General features: G+C 38.7%; 1 protein-coding gene across 1 annotated transcript in view; it reads left to right on the forward strand.

The window, feature by feature from the left end:
* The first annotated feature begins 2,737 nt into the window (after positions 1–2,737).
* Positions 2,738–17,592, forward strand: part of LOC113230152 (tyrosine-protein kinase Dnt) — a 122,692-nt gene continuing 107,837 nt past the window's right edge. Inside the window, exon 1 of the mRNA XM_026463942.1 lies at positions 2,738–2,834. Coding sequence (XP_026319727.1) covers positions 2,738–2,834 — 97 coding nt within the window. The remainder of the gene's footprint in view (positions 2,835–17,592) is intronic.

Raw genomic sequence — 17,592 nt, forward strand, 5'->3', positions numbered from 1 at the left:
ATAGGTTTTTATACTACTTTATCATTTATTTTATAATCAACTGCCTCCGTGGTCGAATGGTTTATTTCTCTCGTGAGTTTGGGTGTAATTTGTGGTTATCTATGTGTGTGTCCATGGCACCCGCGACACAGGGTTTCCCTAGTGCATAGTCCCTATGTTGTGCGTTATTATTATTATTATTTTAGAAAACTATTTGATTAGTGAGTTTTTTAAGTGGCAATTTTACAAACTTACCGTATAGCATTAGAATCCACTAAAGTATTTCTTTGTTTTCGTTCCTTGGCTGGCACCGACTCCAAAAATAACTAATTAGATATTGTAAATATATTTTTTTAGTGGTAGAGTGAAACTTCAAACCGATCAGTAAGTAAAACATACCAATTATATTTTTTTGTTAAAATTATAGATAACAAGAATTGTCATGTTGTAATTGTATAATAAACGATAAATGTAGATCGTTGATTATTATGTTATTATAATACTTTGTGCAAAACGTAATAAGACAAAAATAAATAAAAAAATACGTGCATTGTTGTCGTTTGGATTCAATCTCTATTTAGTTATTTTTTACTTTTTAGTGTAGTGACTGTTTGTGGTTTTTGAAGTTGAATGATTTTTTTAAAGTATGTTTATTTCGAATATAAATCGTGTATATTTGTTTTGTGCCCTTTATAGATCCCACTGTCACGGCTGACTGTATACAGTATTACTTACATACACAAGCGGGTAGGTCCAAAAAGTCTTTTAATTTCTTAAGAGAAAGAAGTTTAATTTCTTAGAAGTAAAGGTACTCGTACATTAACCGAGTTCATCAATCAGTGCCAACCGTACGGACAATCGGATTACTTATACATTCGCCACCAGTGGCTAATCTCTGTAACAGCATGTGCTCGCAACAATTTTCGTAGGAATACAAGTAGTTGCGGTGTTTTGATGGATTAAACTCAGTGCGGCCGACCGGAACTCGATGGAATATGGAACAGCCTACTTTATATTAAAATAGCCAAGAATATATGGTGAAAATAAAGTAGTTATTTCAATATGACAACGATTCCTTTGATGTAAAATAGTGGAATAGAATCTATTTGTATTATAAACGTATTATTGCAGAGGTCGAAGTGAGGGATTGTTGCACGAGTTACAAGGCCAAGCGCCAACGAGGCCTTGTGTTAATACGAGTCAAGCAATCCCCATTCCCGCCGAGGCTGTTATAGAGATTTTCCCAAATATATAGGAAATAATAGAAAACGAAAGAAGATGTATAATAGAAAAGTAAAGAAAATGTTAATTAAAATAAAAGTAATGTTTGGGACATTATTTGCAGGCATTTTCGTTATAGCTTTTTTCACTAGAACTTATCTTCGCGACGAACATATCTACAAAGCCAAAAAAGAATACCAAAGCAGTTTAATTTATTTTACCGCCTTTAAAAAACTCTTCTCTTGACTCTATGAGTTTTTCTTTTGCCTGTTTACATAGTTCATTATTACTAGGTAGATTTAAAAGGTTAGAGAAGTGGACAGTCATGGATTTTCATACATACGTGGCAGGCCTTACCTTACAGACCGTGAAGCACATAGAAATTTCGTAATATTCGTAAGGTCCGCTAGTTTGTCCGTGACTTAGCTGGCCTAGCGTCTGTCACGATTTGCTAGAAGATATTGGTTTGAATCCGGCCGGAAAGTGTTCGATCTTCGTATTAATAATTATAACAATCTAGTGGAGTAATTTCGAATCGGAGGATCGAAGGATTTTTTTGTAAGATCTTTGTATTAATAATTATAACATCAGATGTCATTCCGAGTACAGTATGATTCAGAATCAGGTTGCTGTAAACTGCCCAATAAGGCAATTGTGGCTATTCATTTGACGGACAACAAATAGGGATGAAAATAAAAGATAAAAATATAAACAATTAACTACAACGTATTTGATATTTGACAATTCTACAAAATTTACTTTGAACCTTTCCACTGATGCCTCATATCACCAATAAAGAAACCATAAAAACTATAGGTATAATATAAGACAAAGTTTGGGCAAGGAATATTCAAATAAAAATCCTTTATTTCTCCGAACCGAAGCTTTTAAGTTACTCCATGGCGAGAGTAATTTCATTAGTAGTCTCCGACCGGGCCTAATGCAAAACGGAAACGCCTCTCCCTTGAGACAAACTCAATTAATTCCTTTTAAAACACCAGTCGCTCTCAATGAACGCGTTTTAAAATTTAAACACTTTTTGATTTCAACTCACTCAGTTATGCTTTACATTACTAGCTCTACTTAAATCATATTAAAAAAATATTAATTAGAACGTCAATGTATGTTAAAAAGTTTGCAAAAGAGAGATTTGAAGTGCGCATGTCAGTAAGTAACTTGTTGGCGCGTGGAGAGTTTCCGAACGGCAGTGCGTCGGCGAGTCGTGAACGGGACGCGTTCGGCCCGTATCCGGGCTCTGCTCGGATTTCGATATTTTTCGGCGCGAATCTTCATCTATATTTTTGAATTTAAGTCGCGTTCCATTAATTTTGAATCTGTTTCCGTTAGCCGCTTTTAATTATTGTCCTTGTTTTGTGCTAGTTTGCTTTTTGTTTTTGTTTTTTAATGTTTTTATTATGTTATGAATTGCTTTTAGGATTGTAAATAAAAATGGATGCAACGTAGCTTCTAAGAGCGTATTTGTAAACAAAAAAATGCACTTGAAAGTGAAATTTAAGTAAGGTGGAGTGTTAAGGTGATGGCGCAAAGACTCGTACTCGCAGCTTTGCTGTTGCCATTGGCAACGGGCCATCTCAACGTGCTCATCAGCCAGGCCGAAGTCAAGAAGCTCCTAGGTGAGTTTTGATTTAATTTGATGTCATTTTAATAACCAGTAGTTGCTTGAAAATTCATTTAGTTATGACATTCAAATTTAATACTACTGAAAGGTTTCTGCACTGCAAAAAAATGTAAAGGAAATAAACAACATCTTGTTTCTGGTGATAAATGGATAAAAAAAAATTTAAAGGCATTTATTTATCCACAAAACTCATAAACTAAATATAATCGAACAATTAAAACAAGAGAACAATAGTGTGGACAAAAATGGAGGAAGACTCAGGAGTGGCTATTCGCTTGCTGCATCAGACCGGCAAACGGAGTGTATACTAAGCACCAAGCAATTAATAGAGGCTGTCTGTATTGCACTATAATTGTAAAATATGTAAAAATTGAAAAATTGTAATTTAAAAATATCTAATATTTTATTTTGTGTTGCTAGGGTATGTAACCCCGACGAAATGCTACTCGATTTCTGCACAGACAGTAGCCGTTGTTTACACATTTTTTTGAAAAAATATAGTTTTGTCATTTTTTACCGGAGGCGGCAGGTCATCCAGTACTTACTCTGCAGAAACTGCCCTGAATAGAGTTAAGCGAGGATAGTGTAATTTGTTTCCATCTGAGACTATCAAGCAAAGATTGTAGCAACAAGCACAATGATTGCAACAACAATTTCAAACAATGAATTTATTAATCATATTCTGATGGGTTCTATTATGAATCCTGTAATCGGTACTTTAAAAAATACTGCGATATGGATAGTACAACTAACTGTTCTTATGTGACATCATTTTGTTTCTTTGTAATTTTCGTATGTGGTGTTAGAATATAAATAAAAATACTTTATTATAGAGTTATTAGGATTTCGCGATTGTTACACATGGAAAATAAAACAATTTTTTTGGATATGTAAAAAGCTTCAAACGTTGGTTTGTTTAAAAAACAAATATATGCGTGATTTAGTTTCGAAAAATTTAAGTTCATATTCTAATATTTTATTAACTACGAACTATTCACATTGGCTATTGTATACGCAATCTCGGAATGCAGATTTTTCAAGTTGCGCCTTTTGTGGATTTTTTTTTAAAATTCAAACATATCTTTGATTCGTAGGTAAACAAATTACACTTTAAATATCACATTGTTTAAATACTATTACTGATTCGTAGGGCAGATTGCGACAAATGAATAAGAAACTCTATTGTTGTTCTTTGTACATAGATATAAGTGCATATTTAAAGTCAAATAATTACATAGCTATCTCAAAATTGAAATAGCCGCAATCAAAAGTATAATAAATTAAAGATACGCATTAAAAGAACATTTTTTTAAAGAAAATCTAAATAACCAATAAATTCATCTTCAAAAAAGTTGATAAAAACCAAAACCAATGATCTGCCACAAGCACAGAAAAATTAATAAGGTCCGCTAGCTCGTTCCGCGGCCTACTTGGCATAGCATCTGACTCGGTTTGCTATTGGATTTTTTCTGTTTGATTTTTGTATTAAAAATTATAACAAACTAGTGGAGTAAAACTAATTGAATATTATGATGATCATACATCGTAACATGCAACAAACTAACTAATAACTGCCTCCGTGGCTGAACGGTTGTCATGCAGAGGCCGCAGGTTTGATTCCCGGGCTGGGAGAAATATTTGTATGGCCTATATTTATTTCTCGTGAGTATGGGTGTAATTTGTATTTGTCTATGTGTGTGTCCATGGCACCCGCAACACAGGGTTTCCCTAGTGCGGGGCTATGTTGAGTGTGTGCGTTATTATTATTATTATTATAAAAAGAAAACTGAAAAATAACCAATAAAAAGAAAAAACCAGTAAAAAAATGAATACTCCGACAATTATTCATCAAATTCTCTTGCAGTTTAAGATATTTGGTAAATAAATTCATCGTGTCGATGAAATATCTTTGGCATTTCTATTAAAGACTTTAATAGCCATTCGAAATGGTCCTGTAATGTATATTTGTAATTTTAGGTTAGGTTAGGTAGTGCCATTTTATTTTTATGTCTGCCGCTTAACGGTTGAATGTAGGTAGTGTTTTGTTCTAGCGAACGAATTCGCATATTCGCACAGTGCGCCTCGTAGTAAGCAAAAGCAACATGCCTATCCGTAAGAGTTGTAGTGCCTTTCAGAGCTTTAAATCGCAAAGATCTGAAGGGCACTGCCACAGAGCCCTTAACACTGAGACATAAGTTGACAAGTCCCATGTGCCTGTAATTTTACCAGCACCTTTGCCCTTCAAAACTGAGATACAATAATGCTAACATTACTGCTTGGCGGTAGAACTAGGTAAGGTGACAGTACTTCCCTGGACGAACTCTTTCACAAGGATCTTTTATGATTTAAAATACATATGCAATATGACAGCTTTATCAGGAGAGAAGTGTCAATATTCTAGGAACAAAATTAATCGATTATTTTTTTATGCTAAAATTAGGAGATTTATGAAATTTTATACATACATAATTTGCTTTGTGTAGTTTCAATTATTGTCATGAAATTCATGAGATCAAAGCATATTTAACTACACGTTGCTTTGTTATAATACTATATGATTTATCTTTTCATGTTATAGTCTAAATAAAAGTTGAAAATTTTGTTAAATTTGGTGAATTTTAATTTGTTTTTGGATTAAACCCTTATTCTAAGAAGCACAAAATGTAAGCGGGTTCACCCAAAATATTTATCTTCGGTCAAGTGGTAACAAAATAATATGCAAATTACTTTGAAAGATGCAAAGGGTCTAAAATCTAAATACATAATAAACTAAGATAGTAGATCCGTTGAGGGTCTTTGGGCCAAGATCTTGGGGTTGCATAAAGGTCTGCGGCCTCCGGCTGTTCAAAGTTGTAGACTTGGAATGTGGAAATAAATTTGAAACGGACAGTCTGTATTGACCGCTAAATTTTCTGTTGGAAACGGCGTAGATATATTAAAGCATTCTTCTTGTTAGTCATTGTCTTGTGACGATGCGACCTTTTTTTTTTTTTTTTGACTGGGGGGAAATCTTTATGGATACCCCTGAGCCCAGGGAGACTCAGGGGTTATGTGGGGACTCTCCCTCCAGACTGGAGGGCCTACCCCACTAAAACCCCCCCGGGTTTCCCTCTCGCCGGTTGAGTCGGCGCCGTGGGATCAGTGAACATTCACCACGACGTGACGATGCGACCTCCTTCCATCGTCATTCCGCCTTTTTATCACATTTTCTCTGGTTCCTGGCCACTTGCTTTCAAATTTTGAAAATTTTGAATCGTTCTTTAATTCCGTTGCCCGTTATTCTCCTTTTATTTCGTTCCGTCGTCACTCTCTGCTTAATCGCTGAACGAGCAGTGCTGCTCGTCTAATTTTGTTCCTTTTACCGGTTCTCTACCTAAATCATGTGCCAATTTTAATACCAATCAAATCTAGTAATATTGTATAACTCGCCTCTTTCGGGTCTTTCTTTTTCCTCTCGAGTTTATTTATGAAATAAATTATGTGGACCGGAGTATTCTATTTTACCGTGATCCTGATCACGGCACATTAGCGGTTTAGAACTCCTTCAGTCTTCATTGCTGAAAGTCGTGGCCCCGAAAGGTTTTCGAGACTTTAAGGACGATTTTCTTTCATCTGGTTCTGTCTTCGGCCTTACTCAGGGCAGTTGTTATGGAGGCCAGTGAGGACGGTCATTTGGTCACTCCATCGACTAGGTAATCGACTGTGGTCTCTTTCCCTCCACCTTACCCACCACAACCAGTTTGCTGAGATTATCTGGTTGTCGGCGAGCAATATGACCAAAATATTTTAGGATAAAAATTATATTATTGAAGCATTACAAATGATAAAATATCTAATATCTAATTGATAATGAATTCTAGAGTACAACGCCATGGGTTCGAATCCGCACTCGCCCCTCAGTAATTTGGAAATTTTAATTTAGTTTGAAATTTATCATGAACTAACTAGTAGGTGAAGCAATACATCGCCATAAAACCTGCATGTCGAAGAAGGTTAACAACCCTCAGAAAACGTATCAAGTTCTCAAACCGCAACTCAAAACTCTCGCTTGAGAGAATACCCGTGCCTAACAAGGGCAAATGTATTGATGACATGATTTTCGAGTATAGAATACTTTGTTACGTTAAAAAAAAATTTGAACGTAGTCAATAACATTTTGTATATAAATACAAAAACACACTCACAGCTCTACACGCACTAGGAAAACCCTATGTCGTAGGTGCCATGGATATACACATAGGCAACCACAAATTACACCCAAACTCATGAGAGATATAAATGTAGGCCATACAAAATGTTTCTCCCGGCCCAGAAATCTCTCGGCATACTAGCATGGTAGCCATTCGGCCTTGCAGGCAGTTAATTTAGCATATAATTTGTATTTAATAATAATAACGTGTCAGACATCAACTCCCTGATCTCAAATTAGGGAATCCCCTGTACTATGAGAACCAGAGCGACGAAATTCACTCCAGGGCACTGCCGAGAACGCCCAGACCAGAACCAATTTAGAAAAAGTCATTTCCCAAACTGGTTCTACCGGGAATCGAACCCTTCTCATCCAGCGCTCATAAGAAATACATTTTTGTATACCAACATGTGTCTAAAACCGGTAAGCTACAAGCGACCAAAATCAACCCTAACCTCTTGGACCAACATTTCTGTATTAGCATAAAGACGTTTAGGCCTCGGGCAAGGCGGAATTGCCTCTAAGAAAATGGAACATTGAAGTCTGCCACATTTCGTTAGCTAGCTCGAATATAAAGTGCCTTGCAATGGAAAAAATCTCATTATTCCAGTAAGTACGACAATGTAAACTGGACTATCGAAACTTTTTCATTTATTTTGAAAGCTTCCTTCGTTTTAGGTAGTTTTTATCAGCACATGTTATAAAGTGAACAACACATGCAGCCCGTGCGGAGACGGAGAAAGAATACTATTCTCCGCCCCTTTTCCTCCGATGGGTGTCGTAAGAGGCGACTAACGGATTTTAGAGCTTCCATCTGCTCTACTGCGTGGTAGGGCATGGCCCGTCTGGTTAGTGACCACCGTACGCATGGTGTAAAACCCGTCAAGTGACCGCTTGTCGGTCGCGTTTCGGGATCAGCCAGCGTATAACCAGAGCTCGAGTGAATGCTGCCGCGATGCAGTTGGTCTGTGGAGGCTTCCGTCGAACCAGTGCCAGGAAGACTTTGATAACCCGCCGGCCAGGGAGACCCGTAGAAACGGTTGTTCCGCTGGCCGCCCGTGGCACAGTACAGGGGCCCAAGCGAGTCTAACCAGCTCGTGAGGCTGCCTCACCATGCCACGCATAATCTCGGGGTGGTCCGTCGTGCCGGTTGGTGACCGGAAGGTGGGGTCCCGGTGGCCATTCCCGGGGGGGTTCGGGGGCCCTTCCGTCCGGCGGGTTAATGATACTCATCTGTAGGCAGATCTCTGGCGAAACAGGCCGCCACACTTTGACCATCTGCATCGCGGTAGCTTTTCCTCGATTCACACCTCCCTCCTTTTATCCACCATGACAGCGCTTAAAAGAAAAACTGGTCGAACAGCGGTGCACACCCCCACCACAACCAAACCGTTTGAGGTCGAGTTCGCTAACATCCGCGGACTCCATGCAAACCTCAATGCCGTCCACCACCATCTTGAGACGGCACGGCCAGCAATGATGTTTTTGACGGAGACGCAAATAATCTGCCCGGCCGACACAGGCTACTTGCACTATCCGGGCTTTGTGCTTGAAGAATCCTTCAAAGCCAAAGCCGGAGTTTGCTTGTTCGTTCGGGCGGATGTTTGTTGTCGGCGTCTGCGCTGTCTGGAGGACCCTTCCTTTTCCCTCCTTGTGGTACACGTCGACTTGGGCTCTCATAGCCGTGTCTATGTTTGCGTCTACCGATCCCATAATGGCGACATGGAGACAACTCGACTTATGGACCATCTTAGTCGGGTAGCAGATGATGCGCAGGAGCGATTTCCATTGGCGGAATTGGTGTTTTTGGGGGACTTCAATGCTCACCACGAGTTGTGGTTAAGTTCCTCCAAAACTGACCATGCTGGTAGAATTGCCCATGCATTCGCCCTCACGCACGACCTGACTCAACTGGTGAACCAGCCCACCAGGATCCCAGATATAGTCGGTCACGCGCCCTCTTTGTTGGACCTTCTGCTGACGAATCGTCCAGCTGGTTACCGAGTGGAGGTTCGAGCTCCTTTAGGATCTTCTGATCACTGCTTGGTATCCAGTAAAGTGCCTCTGGACCCGCTACCGCCTTCCGCGGTATCGAAACGCCAGATTTGGCACCACTCGTCGGCAGATTGGGATGGTATGCGGGATTATTTCGCATCCGTTCCTTGGGGGCAGCGCTGCTTCAGTGGGAAGGACCCAACAGCTAGTGCGGCTGCAGTTGCTGATGAGATAGTTTTAGGGATGGAATACTACATTCCAAATTCCTATCACATCGGCAAAGGCAGACGCAACCGATGGTTCAACCGCGAGTGTGCCAGTGCTGCTGATAAAAGGCAAGAGGCATATCGCGCTTGGATCAAAGGTATAGCACTTGGAGATCCCGAAACCCACTCGCTGAAAGCAGCCTACAATAATGCCACCAAGTCCTGCAAAAGGGCTTACATTAGAGCGGATGCCCAGCGCGTTGCTCGGGTCGGCCAAGAACTACTGACGCATCCTACGGGCAGCCGTAGCTACTGGCGTCTGGCCAAAGCCGTGCAATCCAACTTCTGCCAACCCTCGCTGCCACCATTACGATGTCCTGACGGAACTTTAGCCCACAAGCCGCAGGAGAAGGTCAATCTCCTGGCTAAACTCTTTGCGGCTAACTCCCGAATCGACGACTGCAATGCACAGCCACCTATAATTCCTCACTGTGGCCACACAATGCCCGATCTTAAAATCAGGCAGTGTGATGTCCGTGCAGAGTTGCAGTCAATCGATGTCCGGAAAGCTAATGGTCCTGATGGCATTCCTCCAATCGTTCTGAAAATGTGTGCAGCGGAGTTGTCCCCCGTGTTAACGCGCCTTTACCGCCTCTCGCTCTCTTCAGGTTGTGTGCCGGAATCTTGGAGAAAGGCTAATGTGCAACCGGTCCCCAAAAAAGGAGATCGATCAGATCCGAATAATTACCGCCCAATAGCCGTAACTTCAGTTTTGTGTAAAGTGATGGAACGGATTTTAAATAAACAGCTAATCCACTACCTAGAAGAACACTCCTTAATTCACGATCGTCAATACGGGTTTCGGCCGAAACGGTCAACGGGTGATCTTTTAGCGTTTATTACACATCTCTGGGGTGTGGCTATTGATAAGCGTGGCGAGTCGATGGCTGTTAGCCTTGACATAGCCAAGGCTTTTGATCGGGTCTGGCACAAAGCTCTTCTCTCCAAACTCCCGTCATACGGCCTGCCTGCCCAGTTCTGCAACTGGGTCGCTGGCTTCCTGCATGAGCGCAGAATCCGAGTGCTGTCAGACGGATGCGCTTCGGAATTCATGTCAGTGAACGCTGGTGTCCCTCAGGGGTCCGTTCTATCCCCCACGCTGTTCCTTCTGCATATCAATGATATGCTTCCACTTGGAAATATTCATTGCTATGCAGATGATAGTACAGTGCACGGAGGATATAATGGTCACCCTGCGGCTGGGCGGGTCGAGACTGAAGAGAAGCGAGTGAATCTTGTCATTGAGCTCAATCGGGTGTTGGACCTCATATCTCAATGGGGCTCCAATAATCTTGTTGAGTTCAATGCCAAGAAAACACAGGTGTGCGCGTTCACGGCAAAAAAGACACCATTCCTTCCCCTTCCTTCTCTTCAGGGCACACCACTTAGCCTACAGAGCAGCATTAGCATGCTCGGTACGGAGATTCGCTGCGATCTGAACCAGAGGGACTACATTGAAGCCGTGATAAAAACAGCTTCACGTAAACTCGGTGTCCTGAACAGAGTGCGACGCTTCTTCGCGCCGGATCAGTTGTGTCTCTTGTATAAGACACAAGTGCGATCGTGCGTGGAGTATTGTTCGCACCTCTGGGACGGTTCCGCTAAGTACCTTCTCGATGCCTTGGACAGATTGCAGCGGCGCGCTATACGCATTATCGGCAATGCAGAGGTCACTAATACTCTCGAACCTCTGCAATTGCGTAGAGATATTGCGTCACTCAGCGCTTTCTACCGTTTATACCACGGCGAGTGCTCTGAAGAACTCTTTGACCTTATCCCACCTTCTCCCTTCCTCCATAGGAGCACGCGTGCTGCTCTCCGGAGTCACCGCTATACTGTCTCTAGCATTCCATCGCGCACAAAGAAATTTGGTGACTCGTTTCTTTGTCGCACTTCCAAAAGATGGAACAATCTACCAGCACACGTATTTCCTCCTTCCTATGACTTGGGGTCCTTCAAGCGAGGCGTGAAGAAGCACCTTGTAGGCCGGCAGGGTGAGGGCGACTGATGATGCGTTGTTTTCACGCTGCACCAGTTGTCCTTGCGTCTGGACTCCGTTTCATTTAACATCAGGTGGGACGGAGTCATCTGTCGAGCTTAGTATATAAAAAAAAAAAAAAAAAAAAAAAAAAAAAAACATCAAGCTGTATACACTTTTGTTCCAATATCGCCACAAAAGCAACAGAACAAGATCTGTTAATGTGTAACTTAACACTCGTAATTTAGTAGCAATAGAGCTCCTTGTGAAAGTTCATCTAGGGAAGTAACTACTGCCACATTACCTATTTCTGCCGCCAACCAGTAATATGGGCATTACTGCGTACTGGTTTGGAAGGGTAAGGGTGCTGGTCAAATTACAGGCACATGGGACTTGTCGACCGAAGTCTTAGAGTGACGGGCGCAGTGGCAGTGCTCTTTGATCTGCACTGCAACTGTTATCGACAGACGTGCACTTACCATCAGGCCCATGACTCGTACGTCTCGTCACATGGATCATCTCTAAATAGAGAGTTCAGTTCACATTCGGCGCTGGCCCAAAGTGGAATGGCGGCTGAGATGTTATGCTATTATACTCTTTTCTGCCACTAAGCAGTAAAGTGAGCATTACTGCGCTCCGGTTTTGGATAGTTAAATGTGTTGGTGTTACTACAAGCACAGACCTTGGAACCTTTATGTCTTAGGGTGACGGGTGCAGTGGCGGCAGTACCTTTAGATCTTACTCAAACTTAAATACAAATAATCGTTCACTCTTTCGCTCTGGGATCCAGATTATAAATGGCATGTATTTAATTGATCATTTTAAATTTGCAAAAGCAGCAGGCAAAAAAGTCTAAGCGGTCGTCTTTTTTAAATTGATCCTTTTCCTCTGAGACATGAAACAAATGAAATCAGTGTAAATTTTAGTCTGTTCAGGGGTCTTGCCATGAACTCTTATTACAATTCAGCTTAGGACCTAAGAAGAATCGTTGTGAGACAGCACTATATAGTGTTATCACCATCCCGCTTTTTTATCCTTACGAACCTAGACTGAACTGTAATAAGAGTTCATGGTAAGGCCCCTGAGCTAATGTTTGATTTATATAAATTAACTTTGATATTTACTTTAGCCTCAAAACCAAGACAAATGAGCATTAAAAAACCTGAAACCTAATTCGAACACGCAAGCAAATTCGCTTCTGGCTGCTTTAACCTAACCTACTGAATTGACTGGCGCAACCAAGACTTGATAGCAGTAATGTGATTATTACTGCGCTCCGGTTTTAAAGGGTCAGGGTGCTGAGGGAATTACAGACACATGAGACTTGTCATTTTACGTCTCAGTGTGACGAGTGCTGTGACACTGTCTCTCATATCTTCATGTTTTAAGTCTTTGAGTGGCACTGCAAACTGTTATGCCACTCCAATTTAAATTTTGGACCTGTTTTGTTTAATTTTTTTTTTCACAAAGTTCATTTTTGTTTCGTATTCGAATTTTGTTTTTTGTTTCTTTTTTTCCCTAAATGTGGTCAATAAACATGGCTGTTTAGAAAAGAAACAGAACATGACCAAACAATAAAGTTGGTGTAGTGTTTGTTAGAAATATCGATAAGAAGCTAAACAAATTTAAACATACATAAAACAAAACAACAATAATCGTAATACCTACTCAGTTCCTATCTATGACACTATCAAAACATTGCCACCTTAAATAACAACCTACTACCTACATTTGACACATGACACAAACGCCTTGACATTGACGTCATCCCCAGCGGAAGATCAAAAAATGTAATTATCTACCCCTGATCTACCCTCGAACATTTATATTTGTTCTACAAATTCGACGTATTTCGAGTACGCAATTGGGTTGGTCTCCATTGTCACATGTCACGATTAAACTGGGCGAATAATTCATCACAAATTATAATGGCTTTTTTGAATTTCTACTTTCATATAGGCTTTTTTAATTTATTAAAATAATTTTCGTCGGCCTTTCTACCATTTAGGTAACTAAGACATTACCAATGTTATACAAAAGTGAACAAATTAAATGTATTTTGAGAGTTGTAATACTAAAATATAGTTTTCGTAATGAAACGAACTAATTTAGATATTGCTATCTGCCTTATTATAATCCAAAATACTTTATTTTCAATTAAATATAATAATTGTGTCGTATAAAGTTATTAATATTTATTTATTTTTGTGTTGCTATGTTTGTATTGTAGTGTAACCTAACCTAACCTAACCATTAGACCTAAGCATTTTGTATTTTACTAACAATTTATGGACCATGTTCCGAAATAAATGATTATAATTATTATAAAAATAGGAAATACAAAGTATACAAAGTGTATACAAAGTAATAAAATAAACATTTTAAATGAGTTTATTGCTCGGTTTTAACTACCGAGGCCTATAGAGTACACAGCCGTCGCTGATATTCTGCCATGGTTGAGAATTACCAGTTCTTCTGATCAAGAATACTTTGATGAAGTTCTTTGGTTAGTGATCAGCTAATACTTTATCTTCTACATCAAGGCGCTAAACTACAAGTCATTATCAGATTAGTTTTCTGTGCCTAATTTTGGTGACAATGTTTAATGTTTGAATATTCTAAACTACATATTATCATTCAGTGTTATTTAATATTTGAGTGAAGTTTCCTGAAATATTATTCACTATTTCTTGATATTGTAATAATAAAATTGCCACCGAAATTGGATACTCAATGTACTAACTCATTGACGACAAATTATTATTTCCTATTAAGTATTTACTATAAATTATTGTCTTAAAAAATAATATTGTAATCGTATTTCTATAGATACTTGCGTATTGAAATACTTTAGCCATATAAAAATGTACAAAAGACAACCTATATATTGAAATGATTAGAAAATAAACAATAAGAAAATAAATTGTACATAGATGGATTGATGACGAAATGGGTATATACATGTTAAAAAAATGTTCTCACGTAAAAAAAAGGTAGGTGCGTAGGTAATTGGTCACTGATTATTATTACTGTTATCATCAAAAAACTATTATCGTCAAAAATTTACACAATACCTTACCGTATCGTAACAACCAATGGAAACAAACCGCCAACCAACTACCACTAGTTTATTACTTTAGGGAACACAACCATACGAATTGGGATCTTATTAGAGATAAAAGAAACTCTCAGACGTGCAATGCATAGACAATGGCGCCATAAACCAACATGTCACTAGATTACATCTCTCGAATGCGGAAAAATAATAGTTAGCGCATGATGGAATGGTATGCGTTCATGGTAATACGTCACTTGTGTGTTATGCTATAAAGTTCTCGACCGAAAGCGTGATGGTATTTTATTAATGGGGGAGGAAAAATCTCTAGTATTTTTCATAATGTATTTTTTCGCAATAATTGTTGGTATGGAATTCACATGAAGCTAGCTGATCGCATTTATTTACTATGAACGGGTCAGTGAGTTAAGAATGGTGACTACCGATGCAAGCGTATTGCAATTACATGGCTCACTGCCAATACTACTTTATGAAATATTACATTAGAATTTCTTTTTTTGTATACCAAGTGACGGGACGAACAAGGCATGCGCTTGGTGGTAGGCGACACGCCTGTCCATAGCAGTTGTAGTACCACTCAGAGCTTCAGATCGCAAAGACCTCCCATTCGCCTATAATTTTACCAGTACCCCTACTTTTGATGCTAGTGATGATGCAAAACATGGTAAATCAGTCGTTTTGAGACTACTGTTCGCTACCTAATTTCCGTGGCAAATTTTATTGTTTAAGTATCCGATTTTTGGTCATGCATTATGATACGTGATAAAAAAATAATATGTCATATAATTGTTTAATATTCGAGCATAGTATCGTGAAATGTTATTTAGTAATTACATGACATTATACATGAATATTTAAATAACAAAAATTGCCACGAAAATTAGGTAGCAATGGTCCGAGAATGACGGAAGTAATGTGACTTCACAGAGAAATCAATTTGTTTTTTTTTTATATTTCATTCAGCTTCCACATTTAATGGCGAACGGCTATGAAGTGGAATTATCTGCCTGCAGACTTGTTCCTTAAACATTATAACTTGGCCTTTTCAAAGCGAGAGTGAAAATTCATTATTTAGGAGTGCATGCTGTATCATCGGCCTAATCGTCACTTTCCATCAGATAAGATTACGCACTTATTTTTCAATAAAAAAAACTATGTACAACAAAACTAATTTTATATGAAAACAATGTCGTAAAACAGTCACTCGGTACGAATTCGAATGACATGGTTTTAAAAAAAAGTCATGTTTCACTCGTGAATTCTATGAAGAAAATTCGGATAGAATCAAGGCCTTTATACCTGAGATATTAATATTGCAATTATAGATATATAGATAGAGAGCTCCTTGTGGAAGAGTTCGTAGTAGCTGTAGAACCCTTGTGAAGGAGTCCTTCCATGGAACTACTGCCAACTTACCTACTTCTGCCGCCAAGGAGTAACGCGAGCATTACAGCGTTTCAGTTTAGAAGGGCAAGCGTGCTGGTAAAATTATAGGCACATGGGACTTATCAACTCATATCTCTGGGTAACGGGCGCAGTTGCAGTGCGCCTAAGATAATTGCCATTTAGAGCTCTGTGTGGCACTGCAACTGTTATGGATAGGCTGTGTTGCTGAAAGAGTTCGTCCAGGGAAGTACTGCCATCTTACCTGTTATTACTGCCAAGCAGTAATGTAAACATTACTGCGTTGCAATTTTCAAGGGTAAGTGTGCTGGTGGACATGGAACTTGTCTACTTGTGTCTCAGGGTGAGGGGCGTGGTGGCAGTGACCTTTAGATGTTTGCGATTTAAATCTCTGAATGGCACTGCAACAGTTATGGGTAGGTGTGTCGCTGTCGACGCGTGTCGATACCATAAAAATTGTATACGTAAATTACTTATAACTTAGAAAAAGAAACTATTTTTCCGGGTTTAAAATCGCGTATATTTGTTTTTTCAAACGAAACGTTAGTTTGCTTGAAAACACAAATATACGTGATTTAAATCCGCAAAAATAGTTAAATTTCTATGTGTAACAATCGCGAAAACCTAAGAACTTGATATTTATAATTTACTTAAGATATTATTTCTTGTAATATTTATTTTACTTACTCTCCGTTATGCTAAATATCTATTTGTTATTAGAATTATTTCTTTCCCTTGGGTTATAATTAGGCATGCAGTGCTTCTATGTTTTAGCTGTAACGTGTTATGTATTGTAGTTACATATATGTGTACGTCATTCTGACTTTTCTGGAAATAATAATTTTATACTGTATTCTGTTTTATATTTACGTGTGACTTTTCATAGTCGAGCTTGGGTACTGCAAGACGTTACACTATTAATCTATTATACAGTTGATTTACTGTCATATCTGATCCCCTAACAGACTATTTGGTTCTGGGTAGATAAGTGTCAAGAACAGTGTTAAACAAACTTAACATTTAACTTGAAAAAAGAATAATTTCAATCGAATTTAATTTCGATTACATGTTCAGCAGTGGTTCTTATGAACGTTGCTAACATAATTTAACCTTTTTTTGTGTTTCTCAAAACAAACTGATCAAAAGTGTCTAGGAAACACGCACGTTTTTGCTAATTATTAAAAATCTGGTTTTTTAATATATTTTTAACACCAATATATTTTTAATTTGTATTGAATTCAATTATTTTTTTGTGAAATTACTCCAATACTTTGTTATAAGTATTAATACAAGTATTAATACAAATATCGAACACTTAGAAAAAATTTTTTCAAGCCGGTTGATTTCGAACCCACATCTTCTAGCAAACGGTACCAGACACCATGCCAACTAAGTCACCGAACGAATTTATCTATGTGCTTGTTGTTGGATCTTTGTATTTGGTTTTTCGACGACTTTTTAGCCGTAGCGCCATCAAGTATTTCGTCTCCCAATTAGATAACTTTACAGCTACCAGCCCTGGCTAGATATGTCGCTATTAACTGTGTTTAAAATGATCAATGTTTTTTTTTTGGTTAATTTCATTTTCAAAGTAAATTTATTAAAAGGACAAAAAATCCATCGGTGTTAAAGAAAAGCGAAACAAAAAAACGTACTTCCAGTAATTCGCATAAACGTGCTTGATCCCTAGATACGTTTGACAATATGTCCATAAGTGTAGATAAAGTGAGAATCTATCAAACCAATTACTCCGGTTCAAATAATAAATTCCTTGTATTGAATATCATAATAACTAAATAAACTTATTCAGTCTAAAATAATAAACATCTTTGTTAAACACAGAAT

Source organism: Hyposmocoma kahamanoa, unplaced genomic scaffold (genome assembly GCF_003589595.1).
Source record: "Hyposmocoma kahamanoa isolate Upper Pololo Valley unplaced genomic scaffold, ASM358959v1 63, whole genome shotgun sequence".
Taxonomy (NCBI): Eukaryota; Metazoa; Arthropoda; class Insecta; order Lepidoptera; family Cosmopterigidae; genus Hyposmocoma; species Hyposmocoma kahamanoa.